Genomic DNA, 27,162 nt, shown 5'->3' on the forward strand with positions numbered 1-27,162 from the left:
TATATTTTTAATTCTAATATAATTTGTTTTCACTTCCTATTTCGCTTTTCTGTACTGATATTTACTTTTTACTGTATCCTTACCTTCTATTCTCTGTGAACATACCTTGCCACAATGTTTACTGTTCTACTATTTTGACTTCATGATACCTCTGTGCCCCTTTTAATTGTCTTTCCTTATGTTCCTCGTGGCACCTCATGGGTTCCTCGTATTGAGGATTCTGAGTGACGTCACTGCACAAGTTTGGTAATCAATAAGGCGGATTTCAGACAATGGCAGTGCACCTCTCCTTACAGCCTGGTTGAGAAATAGTCGTCGTGTATGCGCCTAAACACATGGCTCAGGTTTTAACTGGACACTTTTTACTGTTACTGCATCGTCTTGAAATAATTGTCAGTTTCAGTTTTTCCATGGGACTGTGGATATGAGGCACTTCTGCTTCCTCCCGTGTAATGAGATGGTCTACAATCTTTCACTCTCCATGTGGGAATTGTAACTGGCTTTTCCTGTAGCCAGAGAATCTGCTGCAGGACCAAATCAGATTCATTATTCTGTGCACGTCATCCGTGGCCTGGAGCTAAAGACAAGCTCCTATCATCCCCTGGAGTTCGCTTTCGTTGCCTCTTTCAGCACCTTGATTTGTCACTCCCTGCAACCTTTAGAGTGGGTGAGAGCCAAACGCCACCTTGGCTCCAGGCTCAGGTTCACCTTGACCTCAGCTCGCTCCCAACGGAGGTTGCCCCAGCTTCGGTATACCACTCACAGAGTGTTGAACTTCGTTCGAAGTTCATTAATATGATCTTCATTTATACATATGGCTCTAAGACCAATGACGGTGTCAGGTGTTCTTTTATTGACGGGGCACACAGTTTCAAATACCAGCTCCATGGCCATTGTTAGGTCTTCACAGCTGAACTATTTGCCCTCTGTCAGGCTGTTCTTTACATCTGCCGCCACCGACTTTCTGCTTATGTCATCTGCTCTGATTCCCTGAGCGCCATCCAGAGCCTCAGTGATCCGTATCTGGTTCACCCTTTCGTGCACCAGATCCGATGCTCTCTTCAGCAGCTGGCGGACGACGGTTCTCCGGTTACCTTTATGTGGATTCCTGGCCATGTCGGTATCCCTGGGAACAAAGCTGCAGATGCCGCGGCCAAGGCTGTGGTCCTCCAGCCTCGGACAGCTTCTTGTTGTGTGCCTTCATCTGATTTTAGCAGGGTCATTTGTCAGCGCATTTTATCGCTCTGGCATGCTGATTGGTCTACACTCACTGAAAACAAGCTTCGGACCTTGAAGCCTCTCCCCACGGCTCGGATGACCTTTTCATGCCCTTCTTGGCGGGAGGAGGTTGTTTTGGCCCAGATATGGATTGGACACTGCCAGTTCAGCCACCGCTATCTGCTGACGGTTGCGCCGGCGCCGTTCTGCCCATGTGGGCAAGTGCTGATGGTACGCCACATTTTAAGGTCCTGTCCAAATTTTAATACATTGCGCATTGATCTTGGCCTGCCATGTACTCTGGATGAAATTTTAGCGGATGACCCAGGAGCAGTTGCTCGCGTTATTCATTTTATCCACTTGACAAACCTGTCTAAGGACATTTGATTATGCTGTTTTCTTTTAATCCCTTGCCTGTTAATGTGCCTTTTATAGTGTTGTCCTTCTTAGTTGCTGTTTTAACATTGTGCCTCGCAGTGCATTCATAATTTAGTCTGGGCGCTAATGACCATTGTAGTTGTGTGCCCTAAAACCACAACAAAAAAAAAGCTCCTATCATGTTTCAGTCAGAGCTGGTTTGAAGGACCGTACCCTGTCACTTGGAAGGAAGTAATATTAATTCAGTTATGGAAAATGGGCAGGGACCATGCTCCTCTACAGTCAGAAGCCCAGTTAAAAGTTCTTTCTTTGCAGATCTCTTATTCTTCCTCCAATCTCACAGGCAACTTCAGATGACCATAAGGATGCTGGAAACTTGTGCCGGTAAAACTGGTTTTCAGTTCTCATTTCAGAAGACTACTTATGTAAACTCTGTGCTCATCGCAGTTTTCACCCACAGAGCTCACAATTGGGGCCACTGTTTTAATTTTTAAGGGTAATGTAAACTTTTTGAGTCTACTACATGATTCTGAATAGCCTGTGAATAAAGAGCTTCAAATCATTGAATATTTTAAAATGCCTCAGTAGAAAGGTATGGAGAGCTGACAGGTGCTATCTCCTGCAGTTTTGTAGGGGATTTGTCAGGTTAGGGTGAGATTATGGCAGTGTGGTTTATAGATCAGCCCTTATTTTCGTCTTCAAGATGTGTGCCATGAGGGCATTACAGTATCGACTGGAGCCTTTCAGATCAACTCACCAACCCATTTCAGAGTCTATGCAGAAACTGGTGAACCATCACTCCGCATTTGACAACACCTCCTTGTGGCTCAACAGGGCCTGGAAATCTGAGCAGTTCCTCAGTGATTGGCATTTAGTGCAGCATTCCACCCCAAACTTGGAGCAGCTGTTCAGGAATCAACCTTTCCCCATGACCAAGCCATTCAGGATATGTGCTACCAACCATCTTGTGGATCTGAATATGCCAGCCCTCCAAATACACAGCCAGGGATGGAACAAATTGTGACCTTGGAGTCTTCAAAGGTCCAAAGTGATCTTTAGCCTGACAAAGTACAAGAAAACTTGTACTCCACATTATGTTTGGCGAAATCGATATTTTCTTCAGTTTTAAGTATGTATATACCACAGTTTTATTGTTGTTTATAACAATGGATCCCAGCAAGGGAATACCCTTGATTGTTCAACTGTTTTCCAATTGTGCCTTCTGGAACAGTTTCCAAATTACGATGCAGAGTTGTATGGCCTTATGAAGGTCCTGGGGTGAGTTCAGTCATTGCATTACATGGTTTCTCATCTGTTGTGACTCACTCAGTGTGCTACAAGTGGTCAACCAAATGTACTCAGTAGACCAGTTACTTCAGCTCATTGGTGACAGCAGTACAGCACTAAGTCAAGGTGGTGGTCTTTTGCTGGGTACCTGAACACCTAGGCATGCAGGCAAATGGCACAACTGACAGCAACCAAAGAAGCATTTCAGGGTGGTGGTCTACGTTGATGTACCATCCCATTGCATGCCATCATCTCATTATCTGACAGAAGAATCGTGCACAAGTAGGAAACTGAATGATTGTAGGTGGCAAACAACAAACTGCAGTCATTCAAATTCGCCACACATACATGGTGGAATTAATGCTAGCCACATCGAAGAAGGTGCTCCTGTGAAGTTTGTAGCATACTATTTTCTGTTCAGCTTGTCTTCGCAATGGCCGTTATATACTGACATCAGTGCAGCCTTGGTTTTGCTGGACATGTCCACCATACTCACCAACACTGAAATTAGTGTCACACCAGTTTTGAAATGTTGTGAAATCCCTAAAGTACTGGGGAGATATTATTAATAATAATGAGAATAATATCATCATCATCATCATCATCATCTGTGTGACATGCCTACCTGCTTCTTGACTCCTTTTTATATATGAAAACAAACTGTACTGTTTATTTTGTGTGTGTGTGTGTGTGTGTGTGTGTGTGTGTGTGTGTGTGTGTGTGTGTTTTATCGGTTATATAGTTGATCCTCTGTAAGGCCACACCTGTTCTCCCTTCCACCTACTGTTCCCATTTCACGTTCCCATCTGTAAGTTGTGAATCATGTTATTCATGTTATTGTGACAGTTATGGAAAGTGGACGCTTTCTGTTAAATGCATTTACCCAGCATTACTTGTCACCTTTTAACAAAATTCGTTAATAATGTACTTTCAAGCACGTGGAAAGGTACAGCAATATTAAATTTAATTCTGGTGATCCCAAAACATTGGGTGTGCCCAGTCATGTTAACTATAGTTTGTAAGGATCTGTGTGATCATGTTCGTAATATTGGTCTTCTCATAAAGCTTTTTAAATAAAACAAACACTATATTCTACATCTTTATTCTTCATGTTTACACATTTGCATCCCTGTGTCACTAGATGGCTCTGAATTGTAGCATGTAATGTGATCGTGTGTAATGTGACTGTGTCAGCGTGTGAGAAACAGTTTGCCGTGAGTGAGTCTTAAATTCAAAGAGTTTCTCCTCAGACAGAGCACCCTTTACATGACAGTACCAGACCACATCTGCGACATCTACAATAATCTGAGTCCTTGGGTTCTGTGTCATTGTTTATCCTACATAGAGTCCCAGCATGGCTCCATCTGATTTTCATCTGTTTCCAAAACTTGAGGAACGCCTTCCGAGGACTTCAGTGTGATAGTGACGAAAAGGTGCAAGCAGAAGTGAGGTTGCAGATTCATCGACAAAGTCGAACATTCTACACTGACAAATTCAAGAAACTGTTGGAAGAAATGTGCTTTTCATCAGGGTGACTAAGTTGAGAAATAAATATTTAGACCTGAGGAATAAAGAGGAAGGATTTTAATAAAATTTGTTTTATTTCAAAATCTGTAAGTTTTCACATAAATTGGGGGATATTACTTTTCAGCATGCCCTCAGATACGCTGAACAATCATTGCAGTTGATTCAGATGAAGTTAAAGACTATAGTATAGCAACAAATTTTTAGTCTTTTGATTTGGCAAAGAGCTATTGCAACAGCAAAGAGTTGATTCAATGTCTTAAAAACTTGATAGTTTTTGTACTGAATGGATACATGCAATTTAATTTCTTTCGTATAATATGTGGTTGTGTGCATCCAGTATGGACTATGATCAAAAACATCTTTTATTGTTTGTGTTAAATATAATTTCTTCACATTTTTATTAATTCATAGTTACAATCTTTGTCATTGTGTCACATATGAACTCATTAGCTGTTGTCACCATTATATTCATTGTGTTGTGAGAAACAGAAACATATTTCAGGACCCTTTAAAATGGGATTTAAATTTTTGTATTTATTAGAAAACAATTTTTTTAAAAAAAACTCTCATTATGTTTTGCTTTCAAATTACCTCCACAGGGTGAAATCATAGAAAGTCCAGTTGGCACCAGGGAAATAATGGTGGTAAAACAACCAATAGGAGTTGTTGGATTAATAACACCTGTAAGTATCATATTTTTAAACATTACATAAAATTTACTGATGTTTCTAAAATAAAAATAGTTTATTAGGAAAGAAATTGTCAGCTAGTAAAACTGTATAAACTAGAGGAAACCAGAAGAGCCTTGACATATAAATAAAATTAGGCATATCAGAATTGGGCTAAAAAATTGAGACATAATGGAAAAGTAAACATAGCCCTAATGTGATACTCATAAAATTCTAATCAGTTAAAATCAAACAATGGAAAATCGAGGATGGAACAATGACAATGTTTCGAAAATAATAGAGTGCAACTCATCATATGGTGGAAACATATTGTTCCCAGCACTCCTGCTTGCATTGGCGCATAAAGCGGCGGGCGCCGGCCGCGGTGGTCTTGCGGTTCTAGGCGCTCAGTCCGGAACCGCGCGACTGCTACGGTCGCAGGTTGGAATCCTGCTTCGGGCATGGATGTGTGTGATGTCCTTAGGTTAGTTAGGTTTAAGTAGTTCTAAGTTCTAGGGGACTGATGACCACAGATGTTAAGTCCCATAGTGCTCAGAGCCATTTGAACCATTTGAAAGTGGCGGGCCCGCGCACAGAGCCGTTTGAAGGCGATGAGGTGTTGCAGACAGGCACAACAAAAAGACTGATAACATATGAGCTTTCAGTCAAAAGGCTTTCTTCTAAAGTAGGCAGAACGCAACGCAAGCATGCACACACATTTGTGCAAGCACAGCTCATGCTGTTGCGATGATTTTTTTGTGTGTGTGTGTGTGTGTGTGTGTGTGTGTGTGTGTGTGTGTGTGTGTGTTTTTACTTTAGAAAAAGGTCTTTCGGCCAAAATCTTAGCAGTCGTTTCTTTCTGCCTGTATGGCGGGTAACAGTCTATCCTTTTCATAACATTCTTAATGCTAATTAGTTATTTATCCAGAGTATATACAAAATTATTGCTCTTACGCTCTAGCTTTTTATCTATTAATGTGGAAATGACTAATAGAGAACTAAAACAGGGATCCTAGAATGTATTGGGTAAGATACGGGATTGTCACAAACAAAAATCGTGAGTGTTACATAAGTGTTGATATTTTGTTACATTGTTATTTTATTGTGACACTACAATACAATACTTTCTTAATGCCAGTATGAATTTATCAGCTCCACGTGTAAGAGCATCTGATAAGTCTATTTCAATAGCAAAAGTGTTTCTTTATGCAGAGTAGAATAAATGTAGTTAATAGGCAGCTATAAAAATGTGTTTCATATGTACACAGCTCAGTTACTGTAGACTTACAGCACAGACTAGATTAGAGTGTCACTGTCATTGTTTTCCAGTATCTCACATTATCACCATTATTATTTAATAACTCGGAAGATTCAAGCTTTAGAAAATTTTTTTTTCTGCCAGTAAAAGTATTGTATTCTTAGCCTTTTCTATTCAGAATAACATATTCTGTGTTCCGAACTAAACTCTAAAAATTGTTTCTTTATTCCTACGGTCTTTGTGGCTTTAGGATGACAGATATCTCCAATGCTTTTGCAATATAGTCATCATGTACTGTAGTTTGATGTAAGTTATGAGGGTGTATCAAATATAAACTTGATTTTTTTTTTCCTTGTGTCTTTGTAACAGTGGTGTGATCTCTGCTCATTGTTGCTTCCCCCCCTGCGGGTCCGGGGTAAGAATAGGCCCGCGGTATTCCTGCCTGTCGTAAGAGGCGACTAAAAGGAGTCTCAAACATTTCGGTCTTTATGTGATGGTCCCCTCTTGGGTTTGACCTCCATCTTTCCAAATTCTTCCGCAGAGCGAGCCAATTGGGGAAGGGCGCCTTACATGGTGCATTTTGTCCATCGTGCATTAAGACCTCTAGCCAGCTTTCTCGTCGTCGCATTGCCGTCCTGCTCGTTCTCCATCTCTTGGGCGAAGATGTGTTCCTTGGTGCAATTTTCACTATGCACTGTGTAGTGTTGCTTTTTGCGGAGACGATGACCATGGACTTTATGGCACCTAATATCCAGCACGGTAGCCAGTCCGTTGTGGTGGGGCTGCCATGTACCCTGTTGGTTGTAGCCCCCTGACAACACAGGGATCTCTCTACTGTTGCCTGTGCCGTTAACTCCCCATGTGTGCCAAGGAGTAGATGCACATCTCCCTGGGTCATTGGGACTCCCGGCAATGGCCATCCTGCCAGGTGGCCTTTGCTGTGGCTGGGTGGCGCCCGTGGGGAGGGCCCTTGGTCGGAGTAGGTGGCATCAGGGTGGATGACACGCAATGAAGTGTGGCACATCGTCTCTTGCTGGTGGCCAGCCACCAGCAGTCTCTAAGCATTCAAAAGTTCACTTTAAGGCTAATGTGTATGACCCCAAATCGTTCCCCTCCCTGGCCACACCATGGGAGGAACAACAGGCTATGAATGACAACGAAAGGTATTCGCCCCGGTATATCATCTGTACCAGAGCTGATGGGGACTCCTTTGTGTCTGTGAAGCCTCAGTTCTTTCTAGAACATTTAGAGGACAAGTTCGGGGAGGTGGAGGGCTTGTCCAAACTGCGGTCAGGGTCAGTCGTAATCAAAATAGCATCCTCTGTCCAGTCACGAGCCTTGCTCGCTTGTATGAAGCTGGGGGATGTTTCTGTTACTATCACCCCTCATAAAAGCTTAAATATGGTCCAGGGCATTATTTTCCACAGAGATCATCTTTTACTGTCCGATGATGAGCTTCGCGCCAACGTAGAGCAACGAAGTGCCCATTTCGTCTGGGGCGTCCACCGGGGTCCGAGGGATCATCAAGTTGCCACCGGTGCCTTCATCTTGGCCTTTGAGGGTGACACATTACCTCAGAAGGTCAAGGTGATGGGTCTACCATTGTGATGTCAAGCCATATATCCCTTCCCCGATGCGGTGCTTCAAGTGTTGGAAGTTCCACCATATGTCTTCCCGCTGTGCTTCCAGCCTCATATGTCGCGATTGTGGTCGACCATCCCTTCCTGATACTCCATGTGCCCCACCTCCCATCTGTGTCAACTGTGGAGAGCACCATTCCCCTTGCACGCCGGACTGTAAGATCCTACAGAAGGAATGGAAAATAATGGAATACAAGACCCTGGATAGACTGACCTACACTGAGGCTAAGCGGAAATTTGAACAGCTTCATCCCGTGCGCATGATGTCTTATGCCTCCACTGTCACTCCTGCTGCAGCTCCATCAGCTGCACCACATACAGTCAGCTCTCAGAGTCAAAGGACCTCGCCTGCCCCCTTGACGATGGGGGCCACTTCTCTCGCTGTTGCTCACACAACACCTACCTCAGGAGCAGCACCCCTTCAACCACCGGGGACACCAGTCCCCACTTGTAAGCTGGAGAAGCGTAAGTCTTCTTCGGCTTCTCTCGCTTGGAAGGGTCCCTTGGGTCACTCCCTTCCCAGGTTCCTACCAGCGGCACAGCAGACACCGACCAGTGGCTGAAGAAGCCACAAGTCGCTGGTCGTTGAGCTTCGCGGTCATCTTTGGTCCCGGAGACTGACTCCAATAAGCCCTCCCGGCAACAGCAACCAAAGGAACAGTGAGAGAAAACGACATTCAAGACCCGTAAGACCAAGGCACCTGCGGTGGCACCTACTCCGCTGCTGCCTACAAGTTCTGCGTCGGAGGATGAGGTGGGGATTCTTGCATCCGCTGAGGACCTCGATCTCGCATCCACTGTCAGATGCTGAAACACCTTTCAGTGGACTGCCAGCGATGCCTCCTCGACCTTTACAACCGTCTGTGGTTCGAGGGTAAGTTTCCGTTGCAATGGCGGGAAAGCATTGTTATTCCCGTTTTGAAACATGGCAAGAACCCTTTGGAAGTGGACAGCTACCGCCCCATTAGCCTCACCAACATTCTTTGCAAGTTGCTCGAACGGATGGTGAGCCGGCGATTGAGTTGGGTACTCGAGTCTCGGGGCCTCCTGGCTCTGTCTCAGGGTGGGTTCTGTAAAGGCCGCTCTGCCGCCGACAATCTGGTGAGCCTGGAGTCAGCCATCCGTACGGCCTTTGCCCGCCGTCAGCACCTCATCACTGTCATTTTGACATGCAGAAGGCATACGATACGACATGGCACCATCACATCCTCTCTACACTTCATGATTGGGGTCTTCGGGGTCCATTGCCGATTTTCCTACGTAATTTTCTGTTGTATCGTACCTTCCGCATGCAAGTCGCGGCCTCCCATAGTTCCTCCTGAGTCCAGGAGAATGGGGTACCACATGGATCTGTCCTCAGTGTCTGCCTGTTTTTAATTGCAATAAACGGGCTCGCTGCAGCGGTGGGAACGTCTGTCTCAGCTTCCTTATATGCTGATGATTTCTGCCTCTACTGTAGCTCCATTGGCATTGCAGCTGCTGATCGTCAGCTGCAGGGCGAGATCCACAAGGCGCAGTCTTGGGCTGTAGTGCATGGCTTCCAGTTTTCGGCTGCCAAGACCTGCGTTATGCATTTCTGCCAGCGACGAACATCTCACCCTGAGCCGCGGCTTTATCTTGCTGGCGAACTTCTTGCTCTGGTGGAGACCCATCATATTTTGGGTGTGGTTTTTGATGCCTGGTTGACTTGGCTCCCACATATTCGGCAGCTTAAACAGATGTGTTGGCGGCATCTTAATGCTCTGCGATGCTTGAGCCACACCAGTTGGGGCGCTGATCGCTCTACCCTCTTCCAGCTCTACCAGGCGTTAATCCATTCCCGTCTGGATTATGGGAGCCTGGCTTATGGTTCAGCATCCTCATCTGCATTGCGTGTGCTAGACCCAATCCTTCATAGCGGGATCCGACTTGCGACTGGTGCTTTCTGGACCAGCCCTGTGGACAGCATACTTGTGGAGGCAGGTGTCCCTCCACTGCGGTTACGACGCCAACGTTTACTGGCCGCTTATGCTACGCATGTTTGTAGCTTGCCTGGGCATCCTAATTATCGTCTCCTGTTCCCGCAGTCGGTTGTCCATCTCCCAGAACGTCGGCCCCGGTCGGGTTGTACGATTGCAGTCCGCGTCCGAGAGCTTCTCTCCAGGCTTGGGGTTTTCCCTCTTCCACCTCCTTTCCGGGCCCCTCTACGTACACCCCCGTGGTGTGTGCCCCGCCCTTGCCTTCGGCTCGATTTGGCACAGGGCCCGAAGGACTCAGTCCCTCCGGAGGCCTTCCACCACCGCTTTTATTCCATCCTCGCCACCTATCAGGGCTCTGGCGTTGTTTACACTGACAGTTCGATGGTTATGCTCTAACTCTAGGTGACCATTACGAACAACTTTCATTGCCGGCTGGCTGCAGCGTTTACACTGCTGGGCTGGTCGCCATCTTTCGTGCCCTAGAGTGTATCCACTCCTGCTCAGGTGAGTCCTTCGTTATCTGTAGCGACTCCCTGAGCAGTTTACGCGCTATCGACCAGTGCTTCACTCGCTCTCATCTGGTAATGGCTGTCCAGGAGTCCCTTCATACTCTTGTCCGCTGCGGCCACTCTGTTGTCTTTGTGGACCCCTGGTCATGTCGGCATTGTGGGTAATGAACATGTTGACCGCCTGGCCAAATGGGCCACCAGTGCACCAACTCTGGACGTTGGCCTCCCAGAGACTGATTTGCGAGCAGTCTTACGCCACAAAGTTTTCGTGCTGTGGGATGCTGAAAGGCGCGATCTGAGCACACCAAACAAACTCCGTCATATCAAGGAGACAACGGATGTGTGGCGGTCATCCCTGCGAGCCACTCGCAGGGACTCAGTAGTCCTTTGCCAGCTCCGCATTGGCCACACCCGCTTGACACACAGCCATTTACTGCAGTGTATGGACCCGCCTCTGTCAATGCGGGTCGGCTTTGACGGTGGTCCACATTTTGCTGGCCTCTCCACTTTTAAGTGTGCTTAGGCAGACTTTTGCGCTGCCTGATACGCTCCCTGCCCTTTTAACTGATGACTCTGCTATGGCAGGCTTAGTTTTGCGTTTTATTCAGGCAGGGGGTTTTTATAACTTAATCTGAGTGTTTGCTATGTTTTTTTTGTTTTGAGTCTGACCTTTGGCCTACAATTTTAGACTGAGTTTTAGTGTGTTTCTCGGTGTTTGTCTTTCCTTTTTTTATCTCTATGGTCGGCCAACCACGGTCACACTCTGTGTGATTTTAATTCGTTTTGTCTGATCTGTGTCTGAGTCTTTCTTGTCCTGTATCGTCTGCCGTCTTTTCTGTTGTTCATTTTTTATTCTCTGTGGGTGTTTTTAGTTTTTGGTAAAAGGGGCTGATGACCATAGCAGTCTGGTCCCTTTAAACCCCACAACCAACCACCCACCCAACCATTGTTGCTTTTGTTTCCAGTGATTGTTCTCCACAGCCAGAATGTTGTCACATTGTTTCTGATAACTGAAGGTGTAAAACCATCCAAAATTTCGAAAAGGCATGTGTGAAGGTTCAGGGATAACAACCTGAGAAAGACTCCCAAGTGTACGCATGGCTCAGTCAGTTTTTACGAGGATGAGAAACGGTTGAGAATGCAGCTCCCTGTCATTGCCCAAGAACCAGCGCGATCTTTTTTGCTTGTAAAGGAGTTCTCATAGATTTCCCCACGAATGCCATACTGTGAATGCTGCATACTATTGCCAACTTTTGAACTAAACAAAATGTGCATAACATCAGAGGAAGAGTCCATGTCCAATCTGTGATGTGCTCATGCTTCATGATAATGTTCGACCCTACACAGCTGCCCAAACTCAATAAAATATTCAGGGACTGTTCTGGACCATATTAGAACCTCATCCCTACAGTTCTGACGTAACACCTTTGATTTTCATTTGTTTAGACCAGTAAAGGAAGCAGCTGGACAACACGGATGTGACGATGATGGTACTGTCAAAGTGTTCGTGTGCAACTGGCTGCTGTCATAACCACATTCATTTTATGAAAACAGGGTCAAGAAACTGCCCATCTGCTGGGAAAAATGTGTTTCCCATTCAGGAGACTATATAGCAAAAATAAGTTCATGTGTGTGAATATTTCTGAAGCTTAATTTAACTTGGAAAAAAAACCCTGTTTTATATGTGATTGACCCTCGTAATATCAAGTTATGACAAAAGGCTAGTCATTAGTCTTGTTTGAATACATAAATACTGGTGTTCGGTAATTCAGATCTACCGGAAAACTTCTGTTAATGAAGAGTTAAATTAATGATTTTAGGAAGATTTTATATAGCTACTTGGTGTTATTTATTGTAGCAGGGCCTTGTATGTAATAGTCAGAGGATTGTAATTCCAGTATATTTCTAAGAATTGTGCATTAGACTTGCAACAGTATCTACCAATACATATCGTGATTTGGAATTCCAATTTATTTATTTATTTAGTATTTTCTATTTTGCACTCTAGGATAATATTCCATGAGTATATTTTATAGTAAAATCATGTTATATTAATTTTTGCAGTGGAATTTTCCAATTGCAATGATAACCAGAAAAGCTGGAGCTGCACTTGCTGCTGGCTGCACCTGTGTAGTTAAACCTGCAGAAGATACGCCACTGACAGCCCTTGCATTAGCTAAGCTGACGGAGGAGGCAGGCTTCCCAAAAGGGCTTTTCAATGTTGTTACATGCAGTCGTGACAATGCACCAGCTGTTGGAAAATTAATATGTGAAAGTCCAAAAGTAGCTGGAATATCATTCACAGGTACAAAAGTCTAATATTGTCAATGCTATATTTAATTATTAAATCATTTTACCCGACTTTCAAGGAATTGTGTTATGTTTATTGGCAAACTTTAATTTCAGTATTTTATAGATTTATAGTGAGTAACATATACACTTTTTATCCTGCAATACAATTATCTGTCTGTGTATAGCTTCAGAACACCTGGTACTGTGTGTAATCATGTTTATTGTAAGAAAGTATCCGTATACTTCGAAGGAGAACCTACAAACACTGTGTAACAATAATGCTACTTTGTGATTTCTGTATGCAGTCATTAATTCTGTTGTAAAATTAAGTCTTTAAATTGTACATTTATTGCTTATAGAAGTAAACTGTTTTAGTGCTACAGTGTCATCCCAATTATCTGGATAAGATAACACCAGTGTCCTGGTCACTTTCTTTGCCACTACTGCAATCTGTGTTTTGACTTCAACTGCCTTTCCATTAAAACATCACAGTGCCAATGATTCTTGTCAATATTTTGACATGGACTCTTACATTTGCCAAATTGTCTACAGGTACGTCTATTATACAACTTTGTATAAGTTACAATTATCACATTTAGTGCAAATGAGTGTTGTCTTTATTCCCTTAAACTGTGTGGTACAGGGGATTGTCGAGTACAGTGATAGATCTTTCGTGGAGGTTTGGAAAGACTAATTCCAACAACCTCCTACCATAGGTAGAACAGTTTGTATCATTAGTGTTCTGTAAAGAAATAGCGAGACACTTCTGTTCTCCTCCTTTCTAGAACTCAAGAAAGCAGTAACTTTTTTCTGCTTTGAGATTGTATCACCTGTGGCAATTTCTTTGAAGATGTCACCATTCTACTTAATAAAAGCATATAGTAAAGATTCTGCAATGCATGTGAATATCAGATGCTCTGCTCATATTAGTGTCAATCTGTATGCGAAAATAGTATATCTGGTCCATGTCTTCAGCTTGCAGTGGGGCACATTTCCCCCACTGCTTAATCCTTGACAGGTAATGTGGTTAGATCTAGTATTTGCCCCTGGTAAAGTTGTATCGGAAAGGCACTACTGTGTACAATTTTCTTGTGTTATATGTGGTGTGTAACTTGGTAATTTAGGTGGTTAAGTGCAAGATGAGGTGCCTGGAAAATCCAATATAATTCCCAGTTGCTCTTAGGATTAAATTTTCCTGACACTTAAAATGAGTTCTGGCAATACACTGTTTACAGAGAGGAAGACAAGGACATATTATCGACAGTGTGTAGAAATAGTATACTCCATTGTTTAAACATTTGTTTGACGAATGGTTTACCTCCCGACTAATCGGGAAATGTGATACACACATGCAACGAGTGCAATACTCACATCTGAGCAGAATGGTTTGATTTGAATCATTGCATGGTGCCAAAATAATAATTTAAAAATAAAAATTTAAAAATAAAGTAAAATACTTAATACCTTTCATAGGTTTTCCCTTAAGTGTGAACTCAAATGTCATTTGAGAGGGGATTTCACTAATAAAAAAATTTATTTTCTTTAAATTTTCAGAAGGTGGATCGTTCAATGCATTTACAAATTGTTTGGTCACTTTGAATTAAAAATGGTGCTATTCAAGTACATACTCAAGTATTACAAATAATGCAAATTTCATTGAGGACGGTATGTGAGATTTCTTTGTAAGAACAGTAATTTGTGTACTTGCAGTACTTCTTAGCAGTCATAGTAAAAATCTTCCTAACTTCTCTCCCAGTTTAGCATAACCAATCGATCTCAACAAATAAACCAATTATGAAAAAGAAGATAGGTCTTGGTAGCACAGTGCCTTATGATGCAGAATTTTAGTGGTTGTAGTATAATGTTCTTTGAAATACTATCTTATACCAAAATCCCCTTTGATCAGTTAAAAAAAATTGAGTGAAAAAATACAGGAGGAGACCTGTGTCATCTAATTTCCAGTATTACATGTAAACATTGTGGTGATGCCGAGTCAGGTGGAACAGTAATAAGAAATAACTTGATACTGGTAAAACCATCACCGTGTGTAAGAGTGGTGCAGCTGCTTTCTCAAAAGGCTGTGCAAAAACTATTAGTGTGTGTGTTTGGAATCAGCTCCTCTTTCCCACTCCCTCAACCAGCAAGATGAACTTTTATTGATACTCAGTACTAGAACAGGGGAAAATGTGATATACGAGACTCTTGATTTAATTTGCATTAAAAATTTATTTTGTGGTTGAAGCAAGACGTTTCTTCCATTTATTTATATGCCATGTACACTTTCCAATGAATGCTTTATCCCAACATTATGACACATTTTGCTTAATGTTTTGAATTCAAAGTAATTGCTTGTCTATACAGTAATGTGAAGTATTTTTACGTTTTCTAACATTTATTCGTGTGTGTCACTTTTTTCCTAAGCAATGAAATCACCCTTTGAGCAGATTTTCGTAAATATTTCCTGCAGATAGTATTTTTAGATTCCTTACTTATATCATTGGTCTGGTTACCTCTGTACATACCAATTTGACACTTATTTTGCCTTTTTATTTGCATGGTCCCTACAGCTGCTGCTTTGTTTAATTGACTTTCTTGCTGTTGTGCTGCTCTCTGTTGTCCACTTTTGCGTTCATTTACAAATTAAAGAATGAATGCTTTTGATCCATGCAGTCATTGCTGCCACTTCTAGGATAGTGTAAAAGACATGCACCAGCCATGTCCTATAAGCAACTCTAGTTGAGTATTTACAAATAATTGGATCTATGACGTCCACACCATACTTTGTGGTGTTACAGAAGATAAGTTTTTTTTTCTCTGCTGCTTCACTTGCTGCTACTTCAGGATGTAATGTGGTGAGAATAATTACATTCTTATTCTTCATCCCTTGGTACACTATAAGGGCCTATTCTGGCATATTTATGCTTTCCAAGATGGAATGGATGTCAAAAATAATCTTTTTCACACAACTTGGACGTTATCAGTAAAACTTGTTCATTAGTACCAGTAATAATATTTTTTTCTGTTAAAATTTTTTCACGAGCTCAAGGGATATGAACAAATTGTCTGGTTCCTTCCTTCATTTAGAAATGTCTCCATGAGGCAGAGAATGACATAATCTCCCAGTGGTGTTGTCTGGTGGGCCTTCCTGCTCACCGAGGTGTGGGAAGGCATTGTAAATATACTTTGATATCATGTCTGCAACTATCCAAAAGTTGAGTCCATATTGTTGGGTTTGTTTGCCATAATTTAGGTAAACCTGCACCTTGCATTGCTTCAAACTAACTGCCCATCAGTTGTAATATTTTTGTCGGCGTGGCAACAGCAAAGGCAAGTTCTCCATTAACTTGTTCCGTATTTCAGAAATAAGACCAAACTTTTCAGCAGAGATGCATTAAGCTCAGAATGCCTTCCCATTGAAGTGGAAGAATCTTATAAATTTATGGAATGTACCTGTTCGCATTATCTTTAATAACCTTTAGCAAAAATAGCACCTCTGGCATGCATGACAACAATCATTGTCTCCAGTTCCCCCTGCGACACTGTCCCAGTGGTGTCTTATTTCATACTGAGTATATGATTCTGCAGGTTTTTGTATGGTATGCTGCATCAGCTCATCAGAAAGAAGTATGAAGGCACTGATGACTGTGTCATCCACTCAGTGGCAGGCACATGCAATGGGCCCTTCTCTCCTTCAGGATGTTCAAAGCAGCCCTTTTTTTAGGTATTTGTCTGTTAGCCTTCTGTTCTGTTATATCCTTAGCACCCATCCCCACTGTTGGATCAACTGACTCCTAAGACAACTGTCAAGAGAATTGAGACACTTACATATTGTAACTCTTTCTCTGTCTCACTATATTCATCGGTTGTCTCTGGCAGCAAAGTGCCATCTGAATCTAGTAAGTCACTTCCGATTCTTTTTCAGAGTTTTCGAAAATTTGCAAAGTTTCTTCATTCATAAGATCACACTAACATGACATTGAAAATGCCTGATACAGGCAAATAAACTGAGCAGGTAAATAACAGCAGCAACACCCAAAATAGCACTGAAAAGTTACATATAATGCCTCGAATCCAAAGCTTTTGAACAGTGCATACGTCATCATTCGAAGCATTTATTGTAGCGTGAAGAAAAATAGAGCACAATCTAATTATGGAAATGGTAATTCTTGTAGAAGGAATTATGCCCGTCTTCATTTGACCCTTGCCATTGTACCCATGAAATCATAGCAAGTTGCAGTACATCATTGTCAAAAGCAGAAGAAATAAGAAAAAGTCACATAGTTTGGTGGTAAAATGTTTAAAAACTGGATTTGTTATTGCAGAAATAAAAGTTGAAAAGTGTCTTTTGACTCCTTTCACAGTTATAATGCTACTATGTAGCATCTATAGAGAATGCAGAATTAACAGTGGAAAGATTATAGTTCTTATTAAATTGAAAAGAACAGAGCAAATGGTGTCACCATCACTTAATCACATCCAAAATACTTTGATTTCAGTGATTACAGCATTCTGCAAGGAAGGAAACCTATATGATCGACGGTAAAGCTCTCATTTTGTATCGCCTCCTCCCAGGCATGTAGGATTACATTCCGAAGGTCATATCAAGTTCTTGATATGGAATCGGGTCAGTTTTCTCACATCATCCATTTCATTTCCAACAAGGTTAACACCAAGTGTAGGAAGAAGACAGTCAAGAAGAATTGTCTCATTCTGTTCTGTAAAGCATCCCTGTGCCATCACTGATTTGATCCTTCTCGTATCAGATTACTCCTCCAGTTGTTATTGTTGTACTGATGGGCACAGGATATTATTCATAATATTACTAGATTGTACAGCTTCAACCAGACTATCTATCCTATAAAGCATTCCAAATAAATGCAAATAATTGTGCACATGCATGGTGCATGTGCACACACACACAAGACCACTGCAATCGTTTGCTGAGTAAAATACCAATTTTTGAGGAAAAAAGTTTCAGCCATTAAGATTGTAGCTGGTAGACAAGGTTCTTCATTGGGGCCTCTGCTCAATGTCCAAGCATTTAAATTGCATGCCTACCCCTGAGCCAGTCGTGAAACCTATCCATTGAACCTTAGAATTGTACGCTGGAGCAACTCCACTAGCAAGTTGAAGAGGGAAGTGTGCAACTGGAACATGATTAGTGATACTCAGTCTGTGTGACACCATAACAGGAACCTGGACACTGCTGATGTGAATTGGGTGTGTCTGCCTGGTTTGATATAAGGTCTTCAGTTGCCATGGCATGAATAGATCTTACCACGTACGGGCCTTGTGCTTTGAAAATGCTTAAGATTAGGCCCAAACCCTCCTTAGTTGAAAACCTTGGTTGTAAATGAGTATCTTTATTTATCAGCTTATCACGTAGGTCAGATGGTTCGGATGATACAGGAAAGGTGTGCAGAGCACACGTGTATCACAAGAACTGTGGAAACAAGTGCTCGTTTCTTCTGCGTGCCATTTGAGAGCGGAACAGTAGAGAAATAACTTTAAAGTGGTTGAATGAACCCTCTGCCAGGCACTTAATTATGAATTGCAGAGTCATCCTTTAGATGCAGAAAGAAGAGAGGATATATAAAGAAACATAATTAATATATTATTTAAAACCATCCAAAAGAGAAAAAGCTGGAAATTGTTGTGGCAGTTCGAAAAAATAGTGATATGAGCAACATAATAATTATGCAAGTTGGTTTTTTATCTCAAGATCTACCACAGAGAAATGATACCACTTAGTCTGCACATTGATTCAGTAATTTTTTTCTCGTATTGTTTAATTCCTAATTGACCAAAATTTCTGTCATTGATAGTACCTTTCCAGGGTTCTTTTAAAGCAGTTTTATTATTATACAGGACCCACAGGAATGTTCCTGTTGGGTGTTGAGTTAATATCACCAAAAACCTCATGAATAGTGTTGAAATTTGTCTGCTACATCAGGCAGTCAGTTGGTACAGTAATTATGTAGTTAAGTAATACCAAATAACGTGCAACAAAGATAATTTGATTCCACAAACTATAATAGTCAAGAGCTCTGCATTCATCCAATAGTTAGCTGACTCAACCGTTGGTGAACGCCATGAGTTCGTTGACATTCAGATCAGTTTGTATTTATTTAGTATCTCATCGGTGGAGGGACTGGAATCAACAGTATCATTACCCAGTGAATCCTATTCAATTGTAGATGGAACACAACTTAAGATATATGTCTGTTCTAGCAGTTACATCTCAATAATTCTCTTGGTATGTGGCTCGAGTTTTGAAATGCCAGACTATGGATCCAAAGGATTTGTTTCCAATCCTCGGTCAGTCCTGTCACTTGCCACTTCTTTCACCTGTGGTAATATGAATGTGAAAAACACTGAGTTGTGTCATGGCTCAAAGTCGACATTAAGCTGTAGGCCTCCTGTAACTGGCTGGGTAACTCACTTCAACACATACAATCTCCAATAGGACAATGCCTAATAAAGCACTGTGGTGTTCAAATGAGCCTTCGGGTTGACTTGACGACAGATCTATCTTAATTCTTTGTTAATGTTTGAGTACCTTAAAAGACAGTGAAACTGTCAAGAACTGGATTAAACACTATTAATTACCTTATGGTCCATTATGTAAATTACGAAAATATGATGTAAATTACGAAAATGGGAATAAAACTCAAGTTGGGGCAGCAGACAATGGGTGGCTGGGTATCTTACTGTATTGTGGTAATCTTGTTGCTTGACCACAAAACATTTGGGTCCACTCAAGAAACACCTCAGCCACTATAACAGATCTTCCTTCTCTCAGTTATCAAACATTTCTCATGATGTTTTCAAGTCGCAACTACTTTGTTACCACCCACCTATTTTCTGTTGTCATGCTAAATTGTCCAGCTATATTCATTTCATGTACTGTTGTCAACTTGATCAAATATTCTGATTTGTTGACAAGTAAAATGTGACAATTGAAAAGTTGTAGATGGAATACAAATAATGGAAGGAGTACAGTAAATAAGAACTATATAATTGAGAACGCAGCTTGTGGTCTAATGGTTAGCATTGCCGCCTCCGGATCACGTTGTCCTGGGTTCGATTTACAGCCGGGTCAGGAATTTTCTCCACATGCGATCTGGTTGTTCATGTTGGCTTCATCATCATCCGGGAAAATGGCAAGACTGGACTGTGAAAAGATTGGGAATTTGTAAAAAAGATTGGGAATTTGTAAAGGTGCTGATAATCGCATTGTTGAATGCCCCACAAACCAATCATTGTAATCATCTGTACAGTCAAGACATAGGCGGGTGAAATGCATACATCAGGAATGAGAACATCGCTGAGCTTTCAGACAGTGTTCATGGTCAAAACTAACAGAAACCTTCCATATGGTGTTATGCTAAGTTTATAAATTTATTTTTTTACTGCAGGTAGGTTGTTCTACATGCAAGTTACAATGCTCTCATCTTTCATTATAAGAGTTGTCTCACTTAAGCACTGTTAAAGGAGTAAGTGTTTCGCAGCAGCATTGTCTTCGTATTTCTGTTGCACAGCACTGATTCCCCCCCCCCCCCCCCCCCCCCCCTCCTCCCCGGGGGCTCACCGCTCTGTGGAGGGTTTGTGCTTGGCTACCACGGGGCCCCTGCCTTTGCAGTATCTTTTCTCTTCCATGCTGCATGTCTATCCTCTTGCTGTTCTTTTTCCCCTCCCTTGGGGAACATGTCAAGGCTGTTTTTGGAAATATAGTCTGCATTTTCAGTAGTCAGTATCGGAATACTCTCCACTGTTTGTCGATACTTTTTTCTTTATTTGTTCGCCTTCTCCTGTCTTTCCTCCATATTGGCGTTTGATGTTCCTCTTTTTTTCTTCTTCCTCCCTTTGTGCTCCAGAAGGCTGGCCCACGTGTCTGACATGTAACAGGTGACTAGGTAACGCATAGTTCCCAGCCCTGGGTCAACAGGTAGGGTTAGCTCATACCCCCTGGTACGGGCCAGGCCCAGGGAGTGGTGATTGCCTGAGCTGCTACCTTCCCAAATTGCCAATTAGCCCCTTTGTCAAGTGTTCAGGAGGTGTGAACGATCACCTAAGGCAGGTGCACCCCTACTGAAGGGAGCCCACACTTGGAAGGAGCGCGCCATCCGAGACACTGGCAGTAATGGGGATTTTCTCGCAATGAGTCGATCATCTTCACAGTCAACGGCTACAAAACATAAATGGAACGAGGCTAATGATTGAAAGACCCTCCCAGTTGCACCATGACTCCTCATGGTCTCACGCACTGAAGACAATCAGTCCGTCACTGTGGTAAATCCGTTTATTATCCAGAGAGGTGTTCATGCAGTTGCTGGCCCTGAGAAATCCTGCTCTTGTGTACACAATGACACTTCACTTTTGGAGACTACTTCTGATTCTCAAACACAACTGCTTGCAGCTTCGCTCCTCCACAGCTATCCTGTTCGTGTTGAGGCCCATCAAATGGTGAACTCTTCCCATTGTGTTATTTACACTAGACTGCGCAATGGTCTGACTGAGGCAGAAATTCAAACATACCTCTCTGACCAGGGTGTCATTGCAGTCCATCAGGTGATGAGAAAAGTGGATGCCTCCTTCATGCCCACATGCACTCTCTTTCTCACTTTTGATAGAGTGGTTCTTCCATCAAAGCAGTTTATGAATCTATCACAGTCAGACCATATATTCCAAACCCTATGCACTGCTACCACTGTCATCGTTACAATGACACTTGAGAGTGTTGTCAACACCCAGCCAAATGTGTAAGCTGTGGGCGGGATGCTCATGAGGGCAATTGTCCACCTCCTCCTCACTGCTGTATCAACTGCAATGGTGACCATGCCGCCTCCTCCTGCGATTGTCCCATGTATCTTGATGAGTAGGCTATTCAGGAGATCTGGGAAGGGAAAAGTACATCACCCGGTCGCTCGCAAGTTGTTGGCTGGTTGGAAACCCTGTGTTCTATCATCTTGCACCTACAGTACTGTTCTTGCTGTATCTCATTCCACGGAGGACATGGCCATGCAGTAATAAGACCTCAAATTTAGCATCGCAGTTGTGGAATCGCCCAGCGTCATAGTAGCGTCCCCATCTCCTCCTCCAGCTGTGCAATATGCCACTAAACTTTCGCCTCATGGGGTGAAGTCACCAGCTACGCAACCGACAGGCTGGAAAGGACAGAAGGAATACTCCTGTAAACACTTCCTATGTCCCTCCAGCCAACCAACATCTGAGTCTCCCTCTGCCAACCGGAAAGGCTCCAAGAAGTCAAAGGCAAATGGTCTTCTCCTTCACCGACTCGAAGATCCTCTTAGATGGTGTTGCCACGTGATACCCTCGCCCAGCCGACCTCCATGTCACCGGTATGCACCCCTCCCCAAAAAGACGGCATTCAGTCTCACGGGGGAGTCATGCTGCTCGTACAGGATGACGTTCCTAGTCAACCCATCTCTCTGACTGCCTGTCTTCAAGCTGTTTCAGTTCACCTTTTCCTTCCTCACTTGACCGTTTCCCTTTGTACTGTTTACCTCCCTCCATCATTTGATGTCACCAGGGCAACTTCCTCAACCTTATTGGGCAGCTACTTCACCCCTTTCTGCTGCTTGGTGACTTTAATGCGCACCATCCCCTGTGGGGTTCTCCCAGAACTTGTCAGAGAGGTGCCCTCTTGGCTGACATTCTCCATCAACTTAACCTCATGTGCCTTAATATTGGAGCACCCACCCTCCTTTCAGATTCCACACACACCTGTTCCCATTTGGACCTATCCTTCTGCACTGTCCAGCTTGCCCATTGTCTCCATTGCTCCGTTCTCTCTTACATGTACTCGAGCGACTATTTCCTGTGCACTATTCGTTTGCTGACTCCTACCCCACCTAGGTGCACACCCAAATGGCAGCTTACTAAGGCCGACTGGAGGCTTTACTCCTCCCTGGTGACCTTCGATGAACAATATTTCCCCGGTTGTGATGAACAGGTAGAATGTCTTACAAACATTATCCTTACCACCACCGTACATTCCATTCGTCGCACTTCCTCTTTACGATGCCATGTCCTGGTCCCTTGCTGGACTGAGGCATGCCGCGATGCAATTCCCGTGCGGAGACGTGCTCTCAATGTTTTTAACCATCATCTTACGATGGCAAATTGCATTCAATATAAACAGTTGCATGGACAGTGTTGTCGCGTTCTTCGGGATAGCAAAAAAGCTAGCTGGATTTCATTCACTAATTCTTTTAATAGTTCCACTCCCTCTTCAGTCATGTGGGCCACCTGTGACGGCTCTCTGGAACCAAGTTCCATTCCCCAATTTCCGGCCTGACATTAACAGACGATGTCATCACGGACCCTATTGCTATATCCAACACCTTGGGCCGCCATTTTGCGGAGATTTCGAGCTTCTCCCACTATCACCCTGTCCTATTCCATCAGAAAGGGCGATACCCTTCTCTTCTCATAATCGTGAGTGCTACAATGCTGCCTTTACTATGAGGGAGCTGGATCATGCTGTCACTTCGTCACATTCCTCTGTCCCAGGTCCAGAGACCGTTCACATTCAAATGTTGCAGCATCTTTCTCTTGTGGGCAAGCACTTTCTGATTCATACGTATGACCACATCTGGGCAGAGGGCATGTTTCCAAAATGCCGACATGAAGCCACTGTCATACGCACACCTAAGCCCAGGAAGGACAAACATCTTCCTTCTAGCTACCACCTCATTTCTCTCACCAGCTGTGTTTGCAAGATGATGGAACGTACGATTCGTGCCCAGGTGGTACGGTGGCTCGATTATCACAGTTTACTAACCACTGCATAGTGTGGATTGAGCATGCCGTTCTGCAGCTGATCATCTTGACCCATGTCGTGAATGGTTTTCTGTGGAAATCTCAGACTGTGGCCTTGTTTTTCAATTTGGAGAAAGCCTATGACACCTGCTGGGGGACTGATATCCTCTGTACTATCTACACGTGGGGCTTCCGTGGGCACCTACTCAATTTCCTTCAGGAATTTTTAAAAGACAGAGTTTTCAAGGTATGTGTGGGTTCTGCCTTGTCGGACACCTTTATCCAGGGAAACGGTGTGCCTCAGGGTTCCGTCCTGAGTGTCGTCCTCTTTGCTATCGCCATTAGCCCTACAATGGCCTGTCTCCCACCGGGCATCTCCGGCTCTCTTTTCATTCACAATTTTGCCATCTACTGCAGTTCTCCATGGACCTGTCTCATTGAGCGGCATCTTCAACGATGTCTCGATAGTCTTTACTCGTGGCGCATCGACAGTGACTTTCACTTCCCCACTGACAAAACCATTTGCACGAATTTCTGGCGGCACAATTGGTTTCTTCCACCATCGTTACATCTTGGGCCTGTTGCTCTTCCATTCATTGAAACTACAAAATTCTTGGGGTTCTTGTTCGAAAGGAAACTTTCTTGGTCTTCTCGTGTGGCTCACATGGCAGCCCGTTGTATGCAGTCCCTCAGTGTCCGTGTCCTCAGTGGTAGTTTCTGGGGAGCAGATCTAACCACCCTCCTCCGTTTGTACTGGTCCCTTGACCATTTGAAATTAGAATGTGGGTGTTTCGTTCATGCATCTTCACGTCTGTCCCTCTTACACTGTCTCAATATTAGCCACCATCGTGGCATCCGTTTGGCCACTGGAGCCTTTTGCACTGGCCCAGTTGAGAGTCTATGCAGAAGCAGCTAAACTACCACTGTCCTTCCACCATGACTTTGTCCTCAACAATTATGCATGCCGGACATTGCAAGTGGGTCCCTTTTCCATTTTGCTGATCTGAGACACTGTTAGATCCCCTTTGCTGCCTGTTCATAGAAGCTATAGAAATATGCAAATGTGAGAATAGCTTCAACAAGAAATGAGAAAGCCACAAGATGAACAGATCCTGAATTCGTGTGCTGCAGCAAATGACTGTTAAAGATAGCAAGAGGAGAACTGCATTGAAATGACTATGGAAAAGCACTTGGACGTGGGCGCGCCAGGTACATATAATCTGTGGCTGCAAGCTAGACTCCAGTCTACAACCAGCAATGGAGGACGAAGCTTTGACAATGCCAGCCACTTGTGCTGGCAAAACATCAGGAAAATCATCAAAGAAATGTTCATTTCTAGGTTGCCCCATTGGTTTATAGCCAATTTGTGTTTCCTCTAGTGTGGAAAATAAATTGCACTTAATTGTATGTGAGGAATGTGTTTTCACACGTACACGCGCGCACACAGAGAGAGCCTTGATGGTCGAGGGTTTGTTCAGTTGCTTAACAAGAATGTTTCCATTTGTACATGTACTTTTTTTTTTTTTTTTTTTTTTTTTTTTTTTTTTTTTTTTTTTTGCGCCCCCTTGTAAAAATCTTGTCTATGTTTAGGGGTGAGTGGGGTATGGTTCAAATGGCTCTGAGCATTATGGGACTTAACATCTATGGTCATCAGTCCCCTAGAACTTAGAACTACTTAAACCTAACTAACCTAAGGACATCACACAACACCCAGTCATCATGAGGCAGAGAAAATCCCTGACCCCGCTGGGAATCGAACCCGGGCGCGGGAAGCGAGAATGCTACCGCACGACCACGAGCTGCGGACAACCTGGGGTTTGGGGGGAGGGTGCCATGTGTTGGCAAAGTTTACTGCCAGTGTATAACCTACTTCTGGCAAACTTCATATGGATGAATTACTGTTATTAGTGTTGTATGCTCTTACACAGAAGGAATTTGGAGAGTGTTATTTTAGCCTTGGACACAGGTGTGCAGCCTAGTTATCAAACATTATAATGTCAACACCTCCTCACTTTTTGTGGCCAAATACTGATGGTGAAAATTTCTTGTATCACAAGGGCTTAAATCAGCTACCTGGAGGCTATTTGATAGACACTCTGTAGTAGTAACCATTAACCACTGCTGCTACGGAAGGCAGGTACCCCAGTGTAGTCAAGTTCATTGTTTCGGTAAGTAATTAGTGGAAAATAAAACAGAAAGTTTGGAGGAATTTGTAAGCTTCATTGTGTAGCTGCTAAGGCTTTGCAGCAGGAAAGTTTGATTGATCTTGACGAATGACGTTTCAGTCCTATGAAGAAATGTGACTGTTGCTAAACCAAAGCTACTCCTATATCTTGGAAAATTTAATACATACAGTATTTCATGTTTCTCTTAAATAATGAGATTTTAAATAATATTTGTATTGTAATATCAAAACTGTTTTATAATACCCTGTTAAAACTGTTTTTCATATTAATGCAGTATGTCCTCAACTGTAGAATGTCACAGGTTGTCATTTAACTACCTCAATATGTCTTGAATAAGATTATATATTATGTATCATTTTTGTTACCAATATATTTATTCTGTACAGTGTCAAGATTTTGTCAGTTTGTAATGAAATTTTGTTTAAAGAATGTGCACGTCTAGATGGAAGCATTTATCAAGCCAAAATAGGGTACTTGAGTAACGTTTTAAGTGATTTTTTTTCATTAGTTGTTCCAATTCTTTTTATTTAAAGGATCCACCAATGTGGGAAAGTTGCTCTACAAACAGTGTGCACAAGGAGTGAAAAGAATTGGACTTGAACTGGGTGGAAATGCACCATTCATTGTCTTTGACAGTGCTGACATTCAGAAAGCTGTTGGTGGTGCAATGGCATCAAAATTCAGGAACTGTGGCCAGGTAAAAGTTTGATTGAAATGCTGTGTGTTAAGCTTCTGTTGATACTTCTGTCTAATAGTGTTAGTGCATGACTGATAAACATTGGGAGTAGTTGGATATGTTTGTCTTATTTGGTCAGTATTATAAAATGTCATGAGTTGGATGAACAGAAAATAAAAAGAAAGTGTTAGGTTACAGAACTTTTGAAACCATTTATGTATGACAGGGGGGGGGGGGGGGGGAATTGTTATATATTCCATCTAAATGTGAGTAGTAAATCGGAGGGGGGGCGGAGAGAGAGAGAGAGAGAGAGAGAGAGAGAGAGAGAGAGAGAGAGAGCGAGAGTGGGGGGGGGGGGGGGGGGTGTCAAGAATTGAAATGTTAATCACGGAGAGTGTCTGTCTTCAACTGATCTTAAAGATACTGAATGTATTCCTCAGGAGCTAGAGTAGAATGTGGGTTAAGCTAACCTGTATTGACAACAATGGGTCTAACCTGGCAGGGCATAGAATTGAACTGAGCCTGGATAACTGAGACAGATATTTCATTCCAAGCTGCTTCGACTCTATGCCACAGTGTTTTCTTGTTAAAAGGAAGCTACTGTCCAAAGCACTGGCTATCCAACCAGAGGTGTTTCGTTTGCAGGCCCTATACCATCACACTAGATGTTGTGCCCATATAATGATGACAAATGCAGTCTGGCAATGTTCGTTCTTCTCGGTACTTCCACATACGGATTCTTCATGGCATTGTATCTGGCCCACCTGAAGCCATCAATTC

General features: G+C 42.9%; 1 protein-coding gene across 3 annotated transcripts in view; it reads left to right on the plus strand.

Moving 5' to 3' along the window:
* The window catches only part of LOC126471413 (succinate-semialdehyde dehydrogenase, mitochondrial), a 227,289-nt gene that overhangs the window by 138,949 nt on the left and 61,178 nt on the right, over window positions 1-27,162 (plus strand). For all 3 annotated transcript variants that reach the window (XM_050099545.1, XM_050099547.1, XM_050099546.1), the window contains exons 4-6: window positions 5,010-5,093; window positions 12,508-12,748; window positions 26,240-26,403. In XM_050099545.1, the coding sequence (XP_049955502.1) occupies window positions 5,010-5,093; window positions 12,508-12,748; window positions 26,240-26,403 (489 nt within the window). The remainder of the gene's footprint in view (window positions 1-5,009; window positions 5,094-12,507; window positions 12,749-26,239; window positions 26,404-27,162) is intronic.

The sequence above is a fragment of the Schistocerca serialis genome, chromosome 3, assembly GCF_023864345.2.
Source record: "Schistocerca serialis cubense isolate TAMUIC-IGC-003099 chromosome 3, iqSchSeri2.2, whole genome shotgun sequence".
NCBI classification, from domain to species: domain Eukaryota; kingdom Metazoa; phylum Arthropoda; class Insecta; order Orthoptera; family Acrididae; genus Schistocerca; species Schistocerca serialis.